The 19,249-nt window shown below is 36.9% G+C and overlaps 1 protein-coding gene across 3 annotated transcripts in view; it reads right to left on the bottom strand.

Moving 5' to 3' along the window:
- Nucleotides 1–19,249, bottom strand: part of LOC137399624 (insulin-like growth factor-binding protein complex acid labile subunit) — a 52,852-nt gene that overhangs the window by 29,634 nt on the left and 3,969 nt on the right. The window contains exons 2-4 of one of the 3 annotated variants that reach the window (XM_068085806.1): nt 11,449–11,553; nt 5,236–5,420; nt 1,277–1,469 (exon numbers count right to left, since the gene is read on the bottom strand). In XM_068085806.1, the coding sequence (XP_067941907.1) occupies nt 1,277–1,469; nt 5,236–5,379 (337 nt within the window). In that variant the 5' untranslated portion in view covers nt 5,380–5,420; nt 11,449–11,553. Of the gene's footprint in view, nt 1–1,276; nt 1,470–5,235; nt 5,421–11,448; nt 11,612–19,249 lie in introns of those variants that run through there. The other 2 variants (XM_068085805.1, XM_068085807.1) reach the window with 2 other exon arrangements.

Here is a 19,249-nt window from a genome sequence, read left to right as displayed (position 1 = left end):
AACATACACTATACTTGAAGTAAGTCATTCATAGGTCTGAAACATGTCCACAGTAGCTCTACATCATATCATCAGCTATAACTACACAAGTCCACAGTAGCTCTACATCAGATCATTAGCTATAACTACACAAGCCCACAGTAGCTCTGCATCAGATCATCAGCTATAACTACACAAGTCCACAGTAGCTCTACATCAGATCATTAGCTATAACTACACAAGCCCACAGTAGCTCTACATCAGATCATCAGCTATAACTACATAAGTCCACAGTAGCTCTACATCAGATCATTAGCTATAACTACACAAGCCCACAGTAGCTCTACATCAGATCATTAGCTATAACTACACAAGCCCACAGTAGCTCTACATCATATCATCAGCTATAACTACACAAGTCCACAGTAGCTCTACATCAGATCATTAGCTATAACTACACAAGCCCACAGTAGCTCTACATCAGATCATCAGCTATAACTACACAAGTCCACAGTAGCTCTAAATCAGATCATCAGCTATAACTACACAAGTCCACAGTAGCTCTACATCAGATCATCAGCTATAACTATACAAGCCACAGTAGCTCTAAATCAGATCATCAGCTATAACTACACAAGTCCACAGTAGCTCTAAATCAGATCATCAGCTATAACTACACAAGTCCACAGTAGCTCTACATCAGATCATCAGCTATAACTACACAAGTCCACAGTAGCTCTACATCAGATCATCAGCTATAACTACACAAGTCCACAGTAGCTCTACATCAGATCATCAGCTATAACTATTACGTTATAATGCCAGAGAGCAAACTCAGCTGTTCTAACCGACAACACATGAGATGTGCAATAGCAGTACCCCTGCTTTTCACACGAGGCATTTTAAGTTTTATTAGTGGGTCTTAAGTTTTATTAGTGAGTGGAAACTTATGAGATGTTGCTGATTAGTACATCGACTAGCTGTTATAGCTGTGATAGCTTGTAGCATATCTTGTATTACAGTAAATAGGTTTTAAGCAGACCTACCTGAGGTCTATTGTACAGAAGGCAACAAGAAGCCCCAATTAGATTTAAAGAAGTTAGTTCTCACTAGATTCACAGTAAACTCGCCACAGGCCTGTAATAGGTCTCCCCTTCCCCTCCCATTTACCCCAAGTGCATTACTCACTTAAAATACTGGAGAAGTGCACACCTTTGTAAACAGACATCACTAAACCATTGCTTCCTTTTTTTTAGTCATTTACAAGTATTCTCTAGCTTAGGAATCTATCCCTTACCTTGCAGCTTGTTGCGGGAAAGGTTGAGTGTCCTCAAGCCATTGAGATTTTGAAAGGTATCGATGGCTATAGTTGATATGAGATTGTTCGACAGGTTCAACTCTGTCAGCTCAACAAGTGTGTTAAAAGCTCCATTTTCCAAGCTTTCAATTGAATTTCCAGATAGATCAAGTTCTTCTGTTATAGTTGGCAGCTGCAAAGTAAAGAAGACATAGGTGACTCAAACAATACTCTTAAGGAAGGTATGCCAAAATGCTGTCAATGAATTAAAAAGGAATCACATTTCAATAGAGCTTTGCCATCTTCAGAGGGAAATGTTTGTTGAGCAAAGGGAGCCTACACCCTTACAAGGATACATGCAGGTCTCATAGTTTTCTAATTAATGAGATAGAGAATTCATGTTCAAGAAAGATTATAGATTTTGTAAGTATCGTATAACCTATGACGGGTAATAAATCATTTAACAGCTACACAGTCATAACGTTTTTAGTTTTAACATTGCAAAAGTAATGGGATAGAACTAAAGATTCTTATCCCGTAGCGTTGCTGAGTAACACAATCTGTATGCTAGATAAACTTTTTGAATTTTCTTTGAAAGCGTATCAAAATCTCTCGTCTGCTAGTATTTTTCAGTACAAGATGCCAAAAAATCTCAAAAGGCAATGAGGCAAAAAGAAAAAAGTTTTAGGAAAAAATATCAGGTAAAAAAAAGGAGGTAAAGAGGCAGCTATACAAAGGGAGGTAAAGAGGCAGCTATACAAAGGGAGGTAAAGAGGCAGCTATACAAAGGGAGGTAAAGAGGCAGCTATACAAAGGGAGGTAAAGAGGCAGCTATACAAAAGGAGGTAAAGAGGCAGCTATACAAAGGGAGGTAAAGAGGCAGCTATACAAAGGGAGGTAAAGAGGCAGCTATACAAAGGGAGGTAAAGAGGCAGCTATACAAAAGGAGGTAAAGAGGCAGCTATACAAAGGGAGATAAAAAGGCAGCTATACGAAGGGAGATAAAGAGGCAGCTATACGAAGGGAGGTAAAGAGGCAGCTATACGAAAGGAGGTATAGAGGCAGCTATACGAAGGGAGGTAAAGAGGCAGCTATACAAAAGGAGGTAAAGAGGCAGCTTTACGAAGGGAGGTAAAGAGGCAGCTATACGAAAGGAGGTATAAAGGCAGCTATACAAAGAGAGGTAAGGAGGCAGCTAAACGAAAGAAGGTAAAGAGGCAGCTATACAAAAAGAGGTAAAGAGGCAGCTAAACGAAAGGAGGTATAGAGGCAGCTATACGAAGGAAGGTAAAGAGGCAGCTATACGAAGGGAGGTAAAGAGGCAGCTATATGAAGGGAGGTAAAGAGGCAGCTATACAAAGAGTAAAACTGCAGAATTGGTTATGAGTAAAAACCTGGGCAAATCTCCATGCAGAGAATCTTAGTCAAAGCCTCTAGTAGCTTGGCTACATTTTCAGTTTACAGTAGACCCCAATAAAGTAAATAATCCATTCCAGGAAGGTTTACGTTATAAGAATCGTGAAATAAATTTGAATCACCCAATCCGTTCCAAGATCTTTCCAAACTCACTATTTTGGCCATGCAAAAAGGAAAAACTTTACTTAACTCTGTTAATTAGTAAGCTGTATCGTTAATTGCAGGATTATTGGTTTGCATCAACGCTCTTTTCCTTTTTTTGATCAGTCTCGCTGATTTTATAGACCATGAATGTGGCAATTTTACAACAAGTTGATAGAGGCTGCACATTTTCGACTTTCATTTAAAACGATTTGTTTATTTTTCTAAACAGCGGTATATTCTGCAAAGTAAAGTGTGTTTTTCTACGCCTTCGCCTAAAATAAGGTAAGACAACAAAATATTTTTATTATAAAGTTCTACCTGTTCGTCGTCAATCACTATCCAAGGGTCAAAGGTAGGATAAGGATAATTTTCGACGATACTTCAACTCGTGACATTAAGACTGGTAGACCGACACTGTAACACCGGCACCAATCGATCGCCTTTGTATGTATGAACAATTGCGCAGCTATCCTATTCACCTTTCTGTCGACACATTTAACGATATATTACGAGGAGATAAAATGTCGAGAAAGTTATATATAAAGGATATAACGCTAAACGCATGGCATTTTTTCCCGCCAGTTTGGGGAAATAAACTAACATTCAAATCAAATTTTAAAACTTGCCTGACTTGACACTTTATGTTATATGGAATTTTTTACATAGTAGGAAGCAAAAACTTCACATAAATTTTTACGTTGTCTGGAATCTAGGTTATAGGAGGTATACGTTATAGGAGCATTTACTGTAATAGGTTTTGACAGGCAGGCCTTTGCTACATAGAGACTGATGGAGATTATTCTAATATAAATGTCAAACACGCCTGATTGTTCTCATTTTTAAAAACTGTTGCCTTTCATCATGTCAGAAGTAGATTTATGAAACATAGTTTTTAGGTTTGAATAAATCGTTTTTGGCAGAGAAACCTTTAACTACATTTTTTATGAAATTCTAAGCTTACTTTCTATGGGGTTGAAGAAAGTTTCAGGTTTATGTGTCACACCGCGCGCTTTTGAATATACATGTATACCGTAAGTCTTCACGCTCAAGCCGCGCGGCTTGTGCTTAAAACCAGATGACTAACGAAAGAAAAAATAATCCTCCAACAAGCCGCGTATGCCCACAGGCCGCGGCTAATGACTGAGGTTTTGTCGTCCTTGACACCTTCAGGTGCGAGAGTATTGAGAAGGGGTTCGCTATACCCCCGTCCTTTTGAATAAGAAAACAGGCTACATCAGTACACGTGAAAAGAATTTTCTTTTACTTCCAAGTTCGAATTAAAATTCCTAAACCCTTGCATCATGAACTTACTTGCCATGTCTCAGCTAGATTTTTATTGCGCTGTTAGAGGGCTTCACGTTTATGGAAAGATGCCAGTCAAGAATGAAACGGTTTTAATAACCTATGACTGAGGTGAGTTAAAAAACAGCGATAAATTCTTCTTTAGTCTAAAGTATTCCATAAGCATGACCTTGAAAATTAACGAGTAGGTCGCCAAAATCTCATACATAAAAGTGTATCATGACTGCGATTCTGTGGTTATAGCGCGGAACTAAGCAGAGACTGCATTTATCGAGAAGCCGTCCTAAACCTCACATAAGCTTTAAAAACTTGGCTTGAGCCGCGGCTTATGACCTTGAACCAGAAGCCGCGCCCAGCGACAAGCCGCACGGCTTGAGCATAAGGACCTACAGTACATCAATTTTAAGACTGCTATCTAAGAAAACTGGTTTACTACAAACCAATGCCAAATCAAATAACTTGAATATTAAGTAAGTTGGTATTTAGTTCCTATGAGTAGAATCAGGTATTCTGCTAGGTAGCTCAGGTAGCTGGTATTCTTTAGCATTGAAAAAGCGAAGTTTTGAAGCAGATTGCACTGAAGGACGGATTTCATGTGAAAATACATTGTCTATCTCTGCATGCATTTGATTTGTAATATACTTAACACATTTACCCAAGTACCTAGCACACTTGCCCACCTACCTACAACACTTACCCAAGTATCTAACACACTTGCCCAAGTATCTAACAGACTTGCCCAAGTATCTAACACACTTGCTCAAGTATCTAGCACGCTTGCCCACCTACCAACAACACTTACCCAAGTATCTAGCACACTTGCCCAAGTATCTAACACACTTACCCAAGTACCTAGCACACTTGCCATACACGATTTGCCATCATTAGCCTAAAATGAATGTATTACCTAATTGAGCAAACCACACTCATGTGCCATTGCGCTCACTAACCCGGCAGGCTATTTATTAAACTGACCACAGTATTGTATAATTCAAGTTATTTAGATTAGTTTAATATTAAAATTACAGATAAATGTTCGAGCTCTGGATAAATCAGCTGTTATTATATGGTATGAATTGTTACGAGTTTGCACCAACCTCAGGAATGGAAGATAGACCTTGATTGCTGCAGTCAACACGGTACCTATAGTCGGTGGTGCAGGTGCATTTTGATGGACAGCTGGAAGCATGAACTGCGTACCTACAGAGTACTAGGAGAAGAAAGAGTCGTAATGCTCCCATTTTTTTCTACTTGGAAAATTCAGCCTTTTGCCTTCTGCTAGCTACAAAATAAAATATAATACAGGCCAAACGCAAATGTCTGTCTAATTAAAGTTTCCTAGTTTACACTTACAAATAGTTAAAACCTGGTCTTCACACATGTACAAAATCTGGGTGTGACATAGCATGAGAAACAGTCATAAGAATGAGCAAAACCTTAAACCATAACTGTCACGAACAACTTTTATCGTATTTACTAGGTAAATCAGACACGCTAATTCCGATTTTGTACTCAAAATAAAGATTAGTCCACTAACCTTCAAAGTCATTTAGGCTTTTTTAAAGCCTTTCAATATTCATTTCGAAAACAACACAGTCGGCATTACAAGCTCCGCCCATAAATATGTGACGAAACCTAGCTTTTTCAGGAGCGGAAGTTAGGAATGTTTAGTCCGATTTAGAATAATAGAGATGGGTGTCTTAAAACCGATTATTATCTAAATCCAGCCTGTAAAATAATTTAAGTTTTTTATGAAAGGTATATAAACTATTTAAAATTGCTCGTAGCTTGTTACATGACGTTTAATTAAATGGGCTGGACGCCGAGAAAAATGAGCTCAAAAAGCGCGGTTTATCACAAGCTAGCGTTGTTATCGCGCTTTTTTAAATATGCAATGTTAAATAGCTCATCTACCTTTCAGAAAAGACTGATATTATTTTTAAGGCTGAATTTAGATATTAATGGATTTTAAAACACCCATGTCTCTTATTCTAAATCGGTCTAAACATCCTTACGTAACTGCTGTTCCTAAAAAGCTAGGTTACATCCCGTATTTATGGGCGAAGCTTGTAATGCCGACTGTGTTGTGTTCGAAACGAATATTGAAACGCTTTAAAAAAGCCTAAATGACTTTGAAGGTTAGTGGACTATCTTTATTTTGAGTACAAAATCGGAATTAGCGTGTCTGATTTACCTAGTAAATACGATAAAAGTTGTTCGTGACAGTTATGGTTTAAGTACAGGTTATCCTGACTAGTTCTGCACTGGCGCACATAATTGAACCCTTTTCATAGTCTATAAGCGCTACACCTTATACAATTGTCAATATCTGTGGTTATCAGTTAGCACTACTGTATGTTATAGTCTATAAGCGCTACACCTTATACAATTGTCAATATCTGTGGTTATCAGTTAGCACTACTGTATGCCATAGTCCATAAGCGCTACACTTCATACAATTGTCAGTATCTGTGGTTATCAGTTAGCACTGCTGTATGTCATAGTCTATAAGTCATAAGGCACTTGAGGATGAACCTCCACAGAGTTTGAGTAGATTTTATCAGAAACTCTCAGTATTTTTCTACCTTTTGCGATTGTTTTTGTGTTTAAGGTAACTGCCAAGATTTTTTAAGATTAAAATCGAAAAACCTGATTGCGATTAAACTGCTGCTCAGAAGAAAAATACGTACGACAATGACCTCATTAGTTTCATTGGTTGTGCGCCTTCCTGTTTCTCGCGTTTTTACTATCGGCTGTTAATATTGTTACATTCAAGTTGCAGCGTTACATGTCTCCATTCTGCTGGTCTCTTTGGCGAAATGCGAGTATAGATGTCATAATTGCACTTTCACTTGAAGCCGGAATGTTCTAACCCTGATCCAATTTTAAATTTTAAACATCCTGGCGGTCAGATCACCTCAAACATTAAAAACAATCACAAACGATAGAAGAATACTGACACTTCCTGATAAATTCTACCAATATTTTATGTTAGTTTATTTTTAAGTACTGAAGAAGCCAGCTCCATAAAACAGTAGACCCTGCATTTGTTGACCCTCCAGACAATGAACTTGCATTAAGCATTAAGGAATGGAGAGGTATTAGACTGTAAAAGTTCACTTAGCAACTGTTTTCACCAAACTGCCAGTATCTGTGAATCTGTATTTTGAGCTCATACATGAAGAGCAGGAAACCAGAATGTCACCGATTTGAGGGTAGAATAATATGAGTCACTGAGTGCTAAATAATAAATTGGTTTTCTTATTTCGCACGGTGCTCGTTCATTTGCTAACTCACTGCTGCACTCTGTCACACCACGAGTTTACTGGTGCTAGTTTAATAAAAATATAATAATAAAAACTCCCCAACCAGAGATGTGAGGTTAACAATGCATATTTGTACTTGTATTACTAGGCCACACGCTTATCCTCACACTCCTTGTCCTTGTTCTAGCCATTAATGGTTTCGCAAAGGAATTTCTTGCCAACCAATTTTTGTCTCTCATAGTCTGTTTGGTTTACTTATGGTTTTATCTGTCAAAGCACAACACAATTCAACTGTTTGACATGTACAGATTTATGTATAAATGCTGGTGTCAACTCGGTGCAGAATTTAGGATTAGCTCGTGGTTCTGAATATGTAGTTGGGAATGTCTGCGTGTGCCTATTGCAACTGGCTTTCTGGTTTTCATAACATGGTTTATTCTTTGTATGGAAGCTTCTGAAACGGTGTTTGAGCAGGCCTCATCAATATGCTATAAAGACAAGCTTGCATATATAATTTTTCTGAAGCAGGTTTACGTGCCTACACCAAGCGATTAGTTCTTGTTGAACACATGTGTATATTTTATGTTCAAGGAATTGCGCTAAAATGCCACAAGGTACAATTATTGCTCTAGTTTATGCCGAGGAATTGTGCACAGTCCAAGTCTTCAAAGGTACAAAAAACATAAAACTTGTTATTAGCCAAAGATCAACAGATCTCAACACTAAGTGAATCTGTCTGTTTACTAGTGACAATCAGGGCATAATATGCCAGACTGCGAGACCATAGAGGTAGCTGTATTACTAGCGACTGGTTTGCTCCATATTGTGACATAATTAAGAGAAATCCTTTAACTCACTGATGCTGAGAGTTTTGTTTACCCGTCTTGAACAGCGACAGACTAGAGCTTATGAGGAGAAGCCTAGTGTGAGGATATCTAGCTCGTAATTGTATGAAACTGAAACCTCTTCCAAGAAGCTAATTAAAAACCTGCTTGTACAATTAAATTTGTGCTCGCAACACACTCAAATGTTGAGGAATAACTAGGTGGGTAAAACAGCTTATCATTTTATACAAATGACTTTACAGTTCTAAAGTCAATCTGCAGCTTTTACGGTTTTATAACAAAAAATCTTCTATTGTTCGAAAGCGACACATATATTTTTTTTCATATTTATAGATTCTCTTTAGCTTCTAAGTTTTGCCAAAACTTTGAAGACTTTCTTCAAAGATTATGGATTGCGCTTCAAGTTCATAAAGATACATATTTTGTGTGAGTTTCTCTCATTTAATTAATCTAACCCACCAGTCAAAATGTCTCATAAATGAGACAACCTTGATATTGTTCGCAGGGCAATCTTAGACAATAAAACTGAAGAAATAAGGTGCATAATTGCCAGCTGTCATATTTATAGAGAGATTCTACATTGAATCAATAAAATTGGAACATGTGAAGCCTAGGCTGAGATCGCTTCCTAGAAGATATAAAAAATCCCTGTGCTCTGAAAAGCGAAGGGAATGTTTGTTTAAAGGTCTAAATGAAAACTACTACATAGGCCTACAGTCCACTCATTACTATAAGCATGCATTAAAGCCATACTATTGTTAACTTAGCCCAGCGAAATGCTGAGAAGCTATGCAGCTGGGAAGGCATCACTCTCATTATGAGACAATATGCAGAAAACAATTGCACGCAGCATGCAGTTTTAGTCCATATTAACTTGGCATCCATAATCTGCAGGAATTACTAACTGATGACAGACGGTTCGTAAATTATAAGATTACCGATGAAGTGTTTAATAATTATTACATATTTATCTATTATTTATTAATTACTGTTAATATATTAATCATTATCCACAAACAATTGTTTTGCATCTAATAAGTCTAGATACAAGATAGACCGGTGAGTAGCTGAGAGTAGCTGTGGTGCTGCAGTGTAGTTGCGTATACCCTAACTAGATTATATGGTAGACTGCAATGATGACAAGCGAATCAAGCCTGATATACAGGTCTGATATACAGGTCTAATATACAGACCTGATATACAGGTCGCCATACAGGTCTGATATACAGGTCTGATATACAGGTCGCCATACAGGCCTGATATACAGGTCGCCATACAGGCCTGATATCCAGGTCGCCATACAGGCCTGATATACAGGTCGCCATACAGGCCTGATATACAGGTCGCCATACAGGCCTGATATACAGGTCGCCATACAGGCCTGATATACAGGTCGCCATACAGGCCTGATATACAGGTCGCCATACAGGCCTGATATACAGGTCGCCATGCAGGCCTGATATACAGGTCGCCATACAGGCCTGATATACAGGTCGCCATACAGGCCTGATATACAGGTCGCCATACAGGCCTGATATACAGGTCGCTATGGCGTTGAGATGAAGTTCTTTTGCTTAGCGGCCAGTGAATTACTGCTAAAATCTACAAGTCATTACCAACTAGTAAGACTTATGCAAGCAATCAGATGACCAATAGAATCTTTCTGTTGTGTTTAGTAAAACAGCCAAGAGATAACCGACTATGTATTACACTAAGTGACAATTCTTTATTGTTTCATAAATTTTTTGAAACTAATATTTGATTTTTTCAAAGTTTTCAACAGCTTGTAAAGTTCTTTTAACAAAATTGATTTTAGTTTTGAAAGTTTTTATTTTAAAACTAGGCATTCTATACTTTATATAATAACATTGCATAAATAAATAGAATACTATGCTTTGATAAAGAATATCGTTGTCAGCCATACATGAGAAACAATGTCTGCCAGTAGTTCTTTTGTGCCTTCTACCGATTGGTTGGTTTATGGTATCAGTTTATTCTCAGTCACCTCCTTAGGTTTACTGTCATATTGGGTTTTAATGGTCTAATAGTTGCTACCTGATAGATTACACTGTTTGCAATTGCTAATGTTTGCACCATCTTTTCCTATTATTACCAGCTGCTGGTCAGATAAAAAACTTTCGTTCATACAAAAATGTAAATAATTGGTTGTTGCGCCAGCTCTCTCATGCTTTGTATTACTAAAGAATTCTCATCTATATTGTGCGTAAAAATATTATGTGGCTGTTGCAAAACTTAATAACATTTCCCAAATTAGCACAGATTTAATAAGTCAAGTTTCAATACTATGCAGACAGACAAAAAGTATGCAAGGGTTCTATATTTAGCCAATTCAGCAATGGTTGAAAATAGTGTTTTTCAGTTTTGTTGTACAGATCTAAATGGTATTTTGCAATCAATCAAATTTTTCAATCAATAAATGATCTCTTTGAAAATCTATAGAAACTGAGCAATTGACAAACGAAGAGAAACATCTTATCTTCCGCTTCAGCTTGAACCAGTCAACAATAGTATGTCTCCTTGATAAAGTGTTTTTAAATTCTTACGTTTAAAGTATTCGCTTAACAAAATCAGTCAAATTCCAGTCCCATTTTGAATGATCTCACTGAAACTAATCTGTCAAAGTTCTTGCAAAAAAAGTTTGGATCTTACTTACTATAGGCCACCATTTGCAGACACAGGGTAGTTAATGGCGAGATGATGATGCACTCTCTAAACTTAAACAAACAACGCATAGTACTCTTTATTCCAAGAAATTGTTTGTCTTCGCTCATTTCATTTTGATGTACAAAAACTAGCCATACCGTGCATATTTGTCTATCTTGACGCTTGAGGCAACATCTGACGCAACAAGGTGCTTACAGCTTTACATTCAAACTAGTAGAAAAGCTAAATTGTAAGCAGTTGATTTCAAGGGATTTTAAAGTTCTGTGCCATTAGACACAGTAAAGGATATTACATAAATCATGAGGCCACCATCTGTGCAGAAGATAAGCAGCGCTATGAACTACTGAACAGCATACATTCCAGTCAACATATAAGCTTATAAAAGTGAACGCATGTTTTGATAAGGCTACAGCAGTCATGGGCAGATTCTCATGCGCCATATATTAAAGTTCAGACACATTTCTGGTTATTTTGCACACCTGTATTAGAGTCTATGTTTATAATCTTAACTTACCTTACTCTAGTAGCCAATATTCAGCTTTTGGTCTTCAGCGTGGCGTATGTTAGTGCGGATAGTTGTTCCTTCTTTGTATTACAGCAAAACCTCCAAGCTTCCTCTCTAAAACAATGTGTCGATATATACTAGTTTACAAGAGTATGCAAACTACTACATCTGTCTGCAGCTCAATGACATGTCTTTATGAGTGGTAGCTTTCTCCAGTTCTCAACTGTTGCTATAGCGATCACTTTCCTATTTTTCAGCTCTGAGTGGTTCGTAAATAGCCTTAGCAACCAAATGTAACTGATTAGCATGCAAATGAAAGTTTCTAGCTGAGTATTTGCATTATCACTAAGGCTAATCTAAAAAGAGGCGTGGTCTAATATTCCACTAAACTTGTGAAGAGCCAAGATTCTCTAATCATCTATCTAATGGAACGAAAATAAACAATACCAGCTACTGGTGTTGAATGCTGTGCATGATTAGGTGCTAAATGTCAGCAATACCACAGCTATAAACATACTTGACAAGTGTTGGCAAGTGTCCCTAAAGTGTCACTCCAAGAGCTAGCAGTTTTTGCTAATTTCATTTCCTGCTCCAAACTTGTCAGTAATTTTCAACTCTGACTGTTCGACACCATTACAAGTATAAATTTCATTGAATAAATGAGTGGCTGGTGTGCTTCAGTCTCACAGGGGATTAATAATCTATTTAATCAGACCGCAAAAACAAATAATGGGCTCATACCATTGTCTAAGTAGTGAGAAGTTAGGACCTAGCCCACAGTCATCGCTTGATCTTATTGGCTAGATTTTTATGACTGAACCAAAATCAACCAAAACTAGTGTTTTTACAGGAAAAATATTTTAGCAAAACCCGATCAAACTTTTGAAGTCTGCCATACACTCTCATCACTTGCAAACATTGAGACTAGACAAAAATCAATGAGGCAGAGAGAACCCATTTATATAAGTATTGCAAAGCGATCAACTAAAGAAACCAGACAATAAATAGCGGAGATACAAAAGTCATCATTAAATTTTATCTGGTTCATAACATAAACTAGAAACATAATAATAATAAAACACACAACTGAAAATGTTAAAACGCAGACAAGATGGACCCAAGCCATTGCCAAGCAACATAAGGAAATCTTGTCCTGTCATAAGCAATACTCATCAACATCCATAGTTTGCCTGCGCTTAGTTCCAGTCTGGCACAAATATTCCGCAGCTGTACATTGTGAGCATGAACATAAGATGCTTGTAAAATGGAGGTTAATTAGCGGTAAACGTGTGCTGAGCTTTCTTGCCTCTGATCAATGAGATAGTGCCACTGCTAATCTAACTTAATCTATTTCAGGCTAATTAATATTTATGTCAGCCTTTCGGTTAGATATACACAAGAGAAAACTGGTAAGCTAAGCTCTCATTGTAGATGACAGACAGAACATGTGTCTAACCCAAGCATAAAGATGGCAACAATTATAAATGGAACAGCTGTCAAGACACTGGCAACGAATGAAGTTAAGCATGATGAATGAAGGCTTTAAAAAGCGATATCCTATCACTTGAATTCCACCTATTGGTCAAATGTTGAAATAATTAGGACATGTGATAGCTATTGATGGTGTTTCTGCAATAGCAGTCATGAGATGGAAATTATTAGGGGAAACGACATTGACCTTAGTTGTCTCAAATCACTGATTTCATCATGTGTTTGCTTATGTAATGATGCTGGTGTGTGCTCAGAAATGAGTCATATGAAGGTGCATCAATGACTTACAGTAGTGTAAGATTTATACTACTGGGAATATTTTTTGAATAAATAACAGTTTTCTATATAAAAGCTGCAATATGTATTTTTAGCTGCAATAAATTAGTGGATTTCAAGAATGCTGTTGGAGCTACCAACCAAGTTGTAACAATACTGTACCTGATGCTACATGTTGATACATGGATATCATTGCTCTTTCATGCATGAAGCTACATTGTAACTTTCAGCTTATCACTTCCAAAGTTTTTATAATTATGTCTCAGAAATGTAGAGGGCTTCATGAGGCACTCATTTTTCAGCATATAGATACGAAAAGTGTTAACAAGGGTATATGGTAAATTCACCATCACATATATTATAATCATTGATTATTAAGTATCAGTAACCAGCTATCAGGTAGGTCACTACACAGTGTTAAGTATCAGTAACCAGCTATCAGGTAGGTCACTACACATTGTTAAGTATCAGTAACCAGCTATCAGGTAGGTCACTACACATTGTTAAGTATCGGTAACCAGCTATCAGGTAGGTCACAAATTTTTCAAAAAAACTCAAATGTTGACATGGCCATATATAACCTTTCACAATCTGACAAGTAATTGTTATTTCTTTAAACTGAAAATTGCATCTTTTTTAATATAAAAGTTTTTTTAGTGATATACACATAAGCTACCTGTACTAAATTTTCCAATCCATAAAAATGGGAAAAAAATGGTTCAGAGAAATAATTTCTAGAACAGACCTAAAATGCAAAGTATTATTGGCTATAAGAACAACAACAAAATGTTACACATGCTTTGTGATCTCATGACCTTTGTGACCTCTCATGTTAGCGATGTCCATCATAGTGAGCGCTGAAACCTTGTCATCATAGTAACTTTATTATTTTGCACTAGAAAGAACATGTTTCTATCAAGCAGTTATGAGTAGCCTAGGATTGTTGAAGTTGCATGATCAATGCTCTTTTGTATCGTTTGAAGCGTAAAGTGGGGAGGTTCCCTGTAAGTTTGTACAAAAAATGTTGACTTGGGCTATTCCTAAGCTATTTAAAAAAAATTTACAAGTCGTAATACCTACTGAGAAACTTCCAAAAACAAAAGCGCCTGCAGAAGACAATGGTTGGGTAAGGGTAGTTTACCAGTCAGATCGGTTTAACAAAAACATTGCTAAAACGCTATTGATTGATTGCAACAAAATCAAAAACTCTAAGAGTTTCTACATAACAAAATTCTCGTCGATTGTTTTACTTATTTCATAATAATAATAAAAAACTAGACCAAACACTTGACTCTGGCAATTTAGTCTTCCTTTTTGATTGCCGATTTTAGAAAAATAATAAAACCACTTAATTTGCCGATATAAGATTTGGATTTTGTGGAGAATACAGCTAATAAATTACGTAGCTACTGTTTGTGGTTGCCATGCAACAAGCAAATGAACTGTGCAATGTTTGAAAGTCGACTTGAGAGAGTTAATATCAAAGACAACCAGAACTTTAAACTCTCTGCAAGCTATTATCAGTTAGGGGAACAAACCGTAATTTGGTACAAATTTAATAGTAGTTATCACATCTTTTGTGTATTGAGAGGAAACAACTCCTTACCACAATAAATATATTAAAACTGTTTGTATGTATTTTTATTGGCAATTATAATCATCAGAAAAAAAGAATATTTTTGTAACAAGTCAAACAAAAGAAAAAAATGCAAAGACAGAAATTAGGAGTTATTGAGTGAGTTGAACCGAAGTGTTTTAAAAGTTTGTAATCTAATAGTATTGCGGAGAAGTCGGGATAGTGAATTGTAGGTTATAGTAACAAAAAGTTCATAGACTGAAACATGCAGTGGTGGATGTAGTATGCTGGTGTCAGAAAATAGAAAACGATGTTGGTTATAAGTGTGGAAGAATAAATATAAATATTCTGGGCATAGTTTAGGCAGCATTTTGAAACATGCAAAAGTAAGCAAGTTTAGGATAAGATAATATTTTCAAATATTTAGTGATGTAATAGGTAAAAGTGTGGCTGGAATACGTAATCGGTAGTACACTGTTTGATGAAAAATATTTCATGTACAAAACCTTGTCGAATAAACACGGGTCATATATTACAAATTATTTAGCATTTTTAGACATGTGATTAAAAAATCAACACAATATATCAGTAGATCAAAATAATATTTTAACTACAGTCAAACCTCAACATATGCGTGCTCTAACAGATGAAAAGTTTGAGATACAAACGAGCATACGAGACTGGTCTTGATGTGGTTGTTATAATAGGTGATCGAGGACCAAAGCAGCATCGCTCGGTCTTTGTCATCAGATCAGTTTAAAAAATTTCAAGAAGGCCAGCTCAAAGCGGTATTGAAAACCGGTCAAACAGCGCCATGCTGGAAGATTATCACAAAAATGAAAACGAAAACAAAGTTGGAATTAAGACTAGACTAAGATTAAAACCTATTTTCAAGTGTGTGTTTAGTAAGCTAAATTCATTTAAGTTAAGTTTAACGTTTGTGTTATGCTACGTAGCGTCACAAAAGTGTAGTGTACCAAATGTGTTGTCGTAAAGTCTCTTCTACACTGCCGTTAGGCGCTACCGTCTGTCTTGAAGGTAAAATACTCAGTGTACATAGTAATATTACGCATTTTATTGCAGACCTTAACCACTAGATAGGTATTTGTTACTTTGGGAGAACAGCTTTAATCCTTTAGAGATTTCGATTCTCTTTTCAGCATTGTCTGATATAATAAAAAAGGTAAGACAGTCTTGTTAAGCCAATGTTAGCCCCTGTTTCTCTTGCATTATGTTGCCATAAGACAACTGTTCTTATTGCTATAATTAATCCCCACCAACATTCTGTTCAGACTTTCAGGGCTAGAAGTCTATTATGCTATCAAGCAGTTTTATTCAATGCATTTATAATTTTGAGAAGACCCTCGCTGATCACTTACACAGCTCTGTCTATAGAAGAAAAGTTTAAATGAAGTCTTGAGTCTGTCACAAGCGTAACTGAGATACTGTAAACTCATCGATTTTTTTCATAGAAATTGACACTAATTCCTCTCAATATATGACAAGTGAGGCAAGTGAGGCGGAGTGACAAGTGAGATGGAGAGTGATGGACAGTCATTCACCAGACCTGCCAAACCATAACAAAAGCAGGGATTGAAGCAGGTGGATGTAAAACAACATACAGACAACAATGCCTTAGAAAGACATCACTGCCAACAAAGTTTCCCCTAAATTTTGAGATAGAATATGATGCCAAATCTAACAACTTAATGAGAAATATTTAGTGCCAAAATGTATTTAAACAACATGACCTTAAAGATGGTCCATAAAACTCATTTGGGTTATTTTGCCTGGAGGGCTTGCGTGATAAGGGCTTTGGGAGCGTTGCTAGTAAATGAAGACAAAAACTCAATTAAATGAATGCACATGGCTTGATGTTATTGAGTTCTTCATAAATTGATTTTTTTTGCTGGTATGTTACAATCACTAGCCGCTAGTAAGACCTTGTAAGGAGTCTTACTTTAACACTGCTTAGATCAAACAGTGTATAATTATTGTATAATTACATACATTTCAAAAAGGTTTTTCCAAATTATTCTTACCTTTTGTTGGTAAGTTTGAAAATTGAAATGCAAATGTAAGAAAATGTAATGTTGCTGATGAAGGAAGTTAAAAACAAATATGTGTTTTAGTAGACTTCAAATACTAGTTTTTCCTATAGGGTATTACAGCCACTGCACTACTGTTCGCTGCACTACCGACCGCTGCACTACCGACCGCTGCACTACCGACCGCTGCACTACCGACCGCTGCACTACCGATCGCTGCACTACCGACCGCTGCACTACCGACTGCTGCACTACCGACCGCTGCACTACCGACCGCTGCACTACCGACCGCTGCACTACCGATCGCTGCACTACCGACCGCTGCACTACCGACCGCTGCACTACCGATCGCTGCACTACTAAATGTTGCACTAATGACCCGCTGTCTGAGAATCAATTACAACTATTACATGAGTTTTAAATGAACATCTTGTCTTTCATCGCACCATCCCTGAATGTATCGTCCCTGAATGTATCGTCCCTGAGTGTATCGTCCCTGAGTGTATCGTCCCTGAGTGTATCGTCCCTGAGTGTATCGTCCCTGAGTGTATCGTCCCTGAGTGTATCGTCCCTGAGTGTATCGTCCCTGAGTGTATCGTCCCTGAGTGTATCGTCCCTGAGTGTATCGTCCCTGAGTGTATCGTCCCTGAGTGTGTCGTCCCTGAGTGTATCGTCCCTGAGTGTATCGTCCCTGAGTGTATCGTCCCTGAGTGTATCGTCCCTGAGTGTATCGGTTAAGTCAGCAGCTGTTACTTAGAGTCAGTGCTAGTTGAAGGCTTGCAGACAATCACATTAATTGGCTTACATAAACAAAATCAATTTTATTCGTTGAAAGGAGAGTTGCAGCAGAATAGCCAAATGAGTCATTACTTCTATTTAATTAGGCTCGAAAACAGTCCTGTAGAGCTAGGTTAGATCGTTGTTCTCTAGAAACAAAAGGGCGTTGTTTTTGGTCAACTAGACCGCTAAGCATAAATATACGCAGTAGAAGGGCTCTTCAGTTGCAATCTTGGCTTTAAATTATAAATTCGTCTCATATCATTTACAACTCGAAATATTGTGGCAAAAAAAGTGACAGTACAGAGGAGGTTGCCTACTTTCATATAAACTTGAACAGCCCTAGTGCTTGTTCTCAATGCTTGCTGGTTCCACAGATTCATGTTTTTATATCGACTGGCTTTGTATCACTCACAGATGAATATAAAGTGTTGTTCACTATGAGCGGTTCTTGCTAAAAGGTTTGGCACAACTCCTGAGGGCAACAGCATTAATTTTGGTTTTTTTGGCATTTGTTAGGAATATTTTGTTAGGAACATTTGTTAGGAATATGATTTCATCGCCACATTTCGTAGGTCAGTTCGGCCATCAATGCAGAATCTTTTATTTTTACAAAGTTGCCCATAAGCCAGTAATAACTGTGGTTCTTCATAACTAAAGCTGGAAAAAGTTTGTTAAAAATATGAATATCATGATTGGATGATGTATCATCAGGGTGGATGTGATAGCCTATCAAGTGCATCAACACGCATGATCACCTTGCCATGCCACCATTCATGCTCGAAAAGATGAGCCTAGGTAATCTAAGCTTTATGTTTCTGGTCACTAAAATATTTTCTACAGAATTAATAGTACTGCCATGAGTTCATAGGGTGACATTCTGACAACTTGTAGACTACACCAAAAATAGAGAACTAAAACCAATAATACTTAACAAAATTGTTTCGTTTTTGCCAAAAGATGCTCTCACGAACTTCTTTTATAACTACCAGGTGTAGGGAAGACTGTGAAAGATTTGTTAACGTCTAAAGTAGGTTTCTATAGATTGTTATTATTTATATGTATTTCTCCCTAAAGCTGTAGACTCAATTGAATTAAAACTTTTCATGATTTCTTGTTAACTAGGCTGCTAGTAATTGGTTTCTTCGATTTTTGTGCAAGTATTATTAGATGTCTAAACCATCATCACCGTTGCAACTTACAAAAACTGAAAATGTAACAAAGTAAATTATAATTTTTTCTGCTGCTATGTTTCTTAAAAAGAACAATTCCACTTTCTTAAAAAAACAATAAATAATCTTAAAATTCCGTGCAAACAGGTTTCCAAACAAATACCAAACTTCTCAGTTGTAGAATTTTCTAAATACTAAAAGAGCCATTGATATCTTATCAGAGAAAACTATCAACCATGGATCTAATGAGTTAGTTAGTTTTGCCTCTGCGCCTTACCTCTAATGTAAAATAGTCTCACTATTATGATAACCACTTTCGGATACTAGATTTATTAATTTCCAATATATTATATTATATATATGATATATGTTATACAAAATTGCTATCTAAAATAGATGACTGTTTCAATAAGAGTGAGTGTTATTTTAACCCTGTTAGTTGTCTCTAGCTTTAAACTGTTCTTGAACAA

The sequence above is a fragment of the Watersipora subatra genome, chromosome 7 (genome assembly GCF_963576615.1).
Source record: "Watersipora subatra chromosome 7, tzWatSuba1.1, whole genome shotgun sequence".
Classification (NCBI taxonomy): domain Eukaryota; kingdom Metazoa; phylum Bryozoa; class Gymnolaemata; order Cheilostomatida; family Watersiporidae; genus Watersipora; species Watersipora subatra.
The sequence above is the reverse complement of the archived record's forward strand: the minus strand, read 5'-3'. Positions and strand labels throughout refer to the sequence as shown.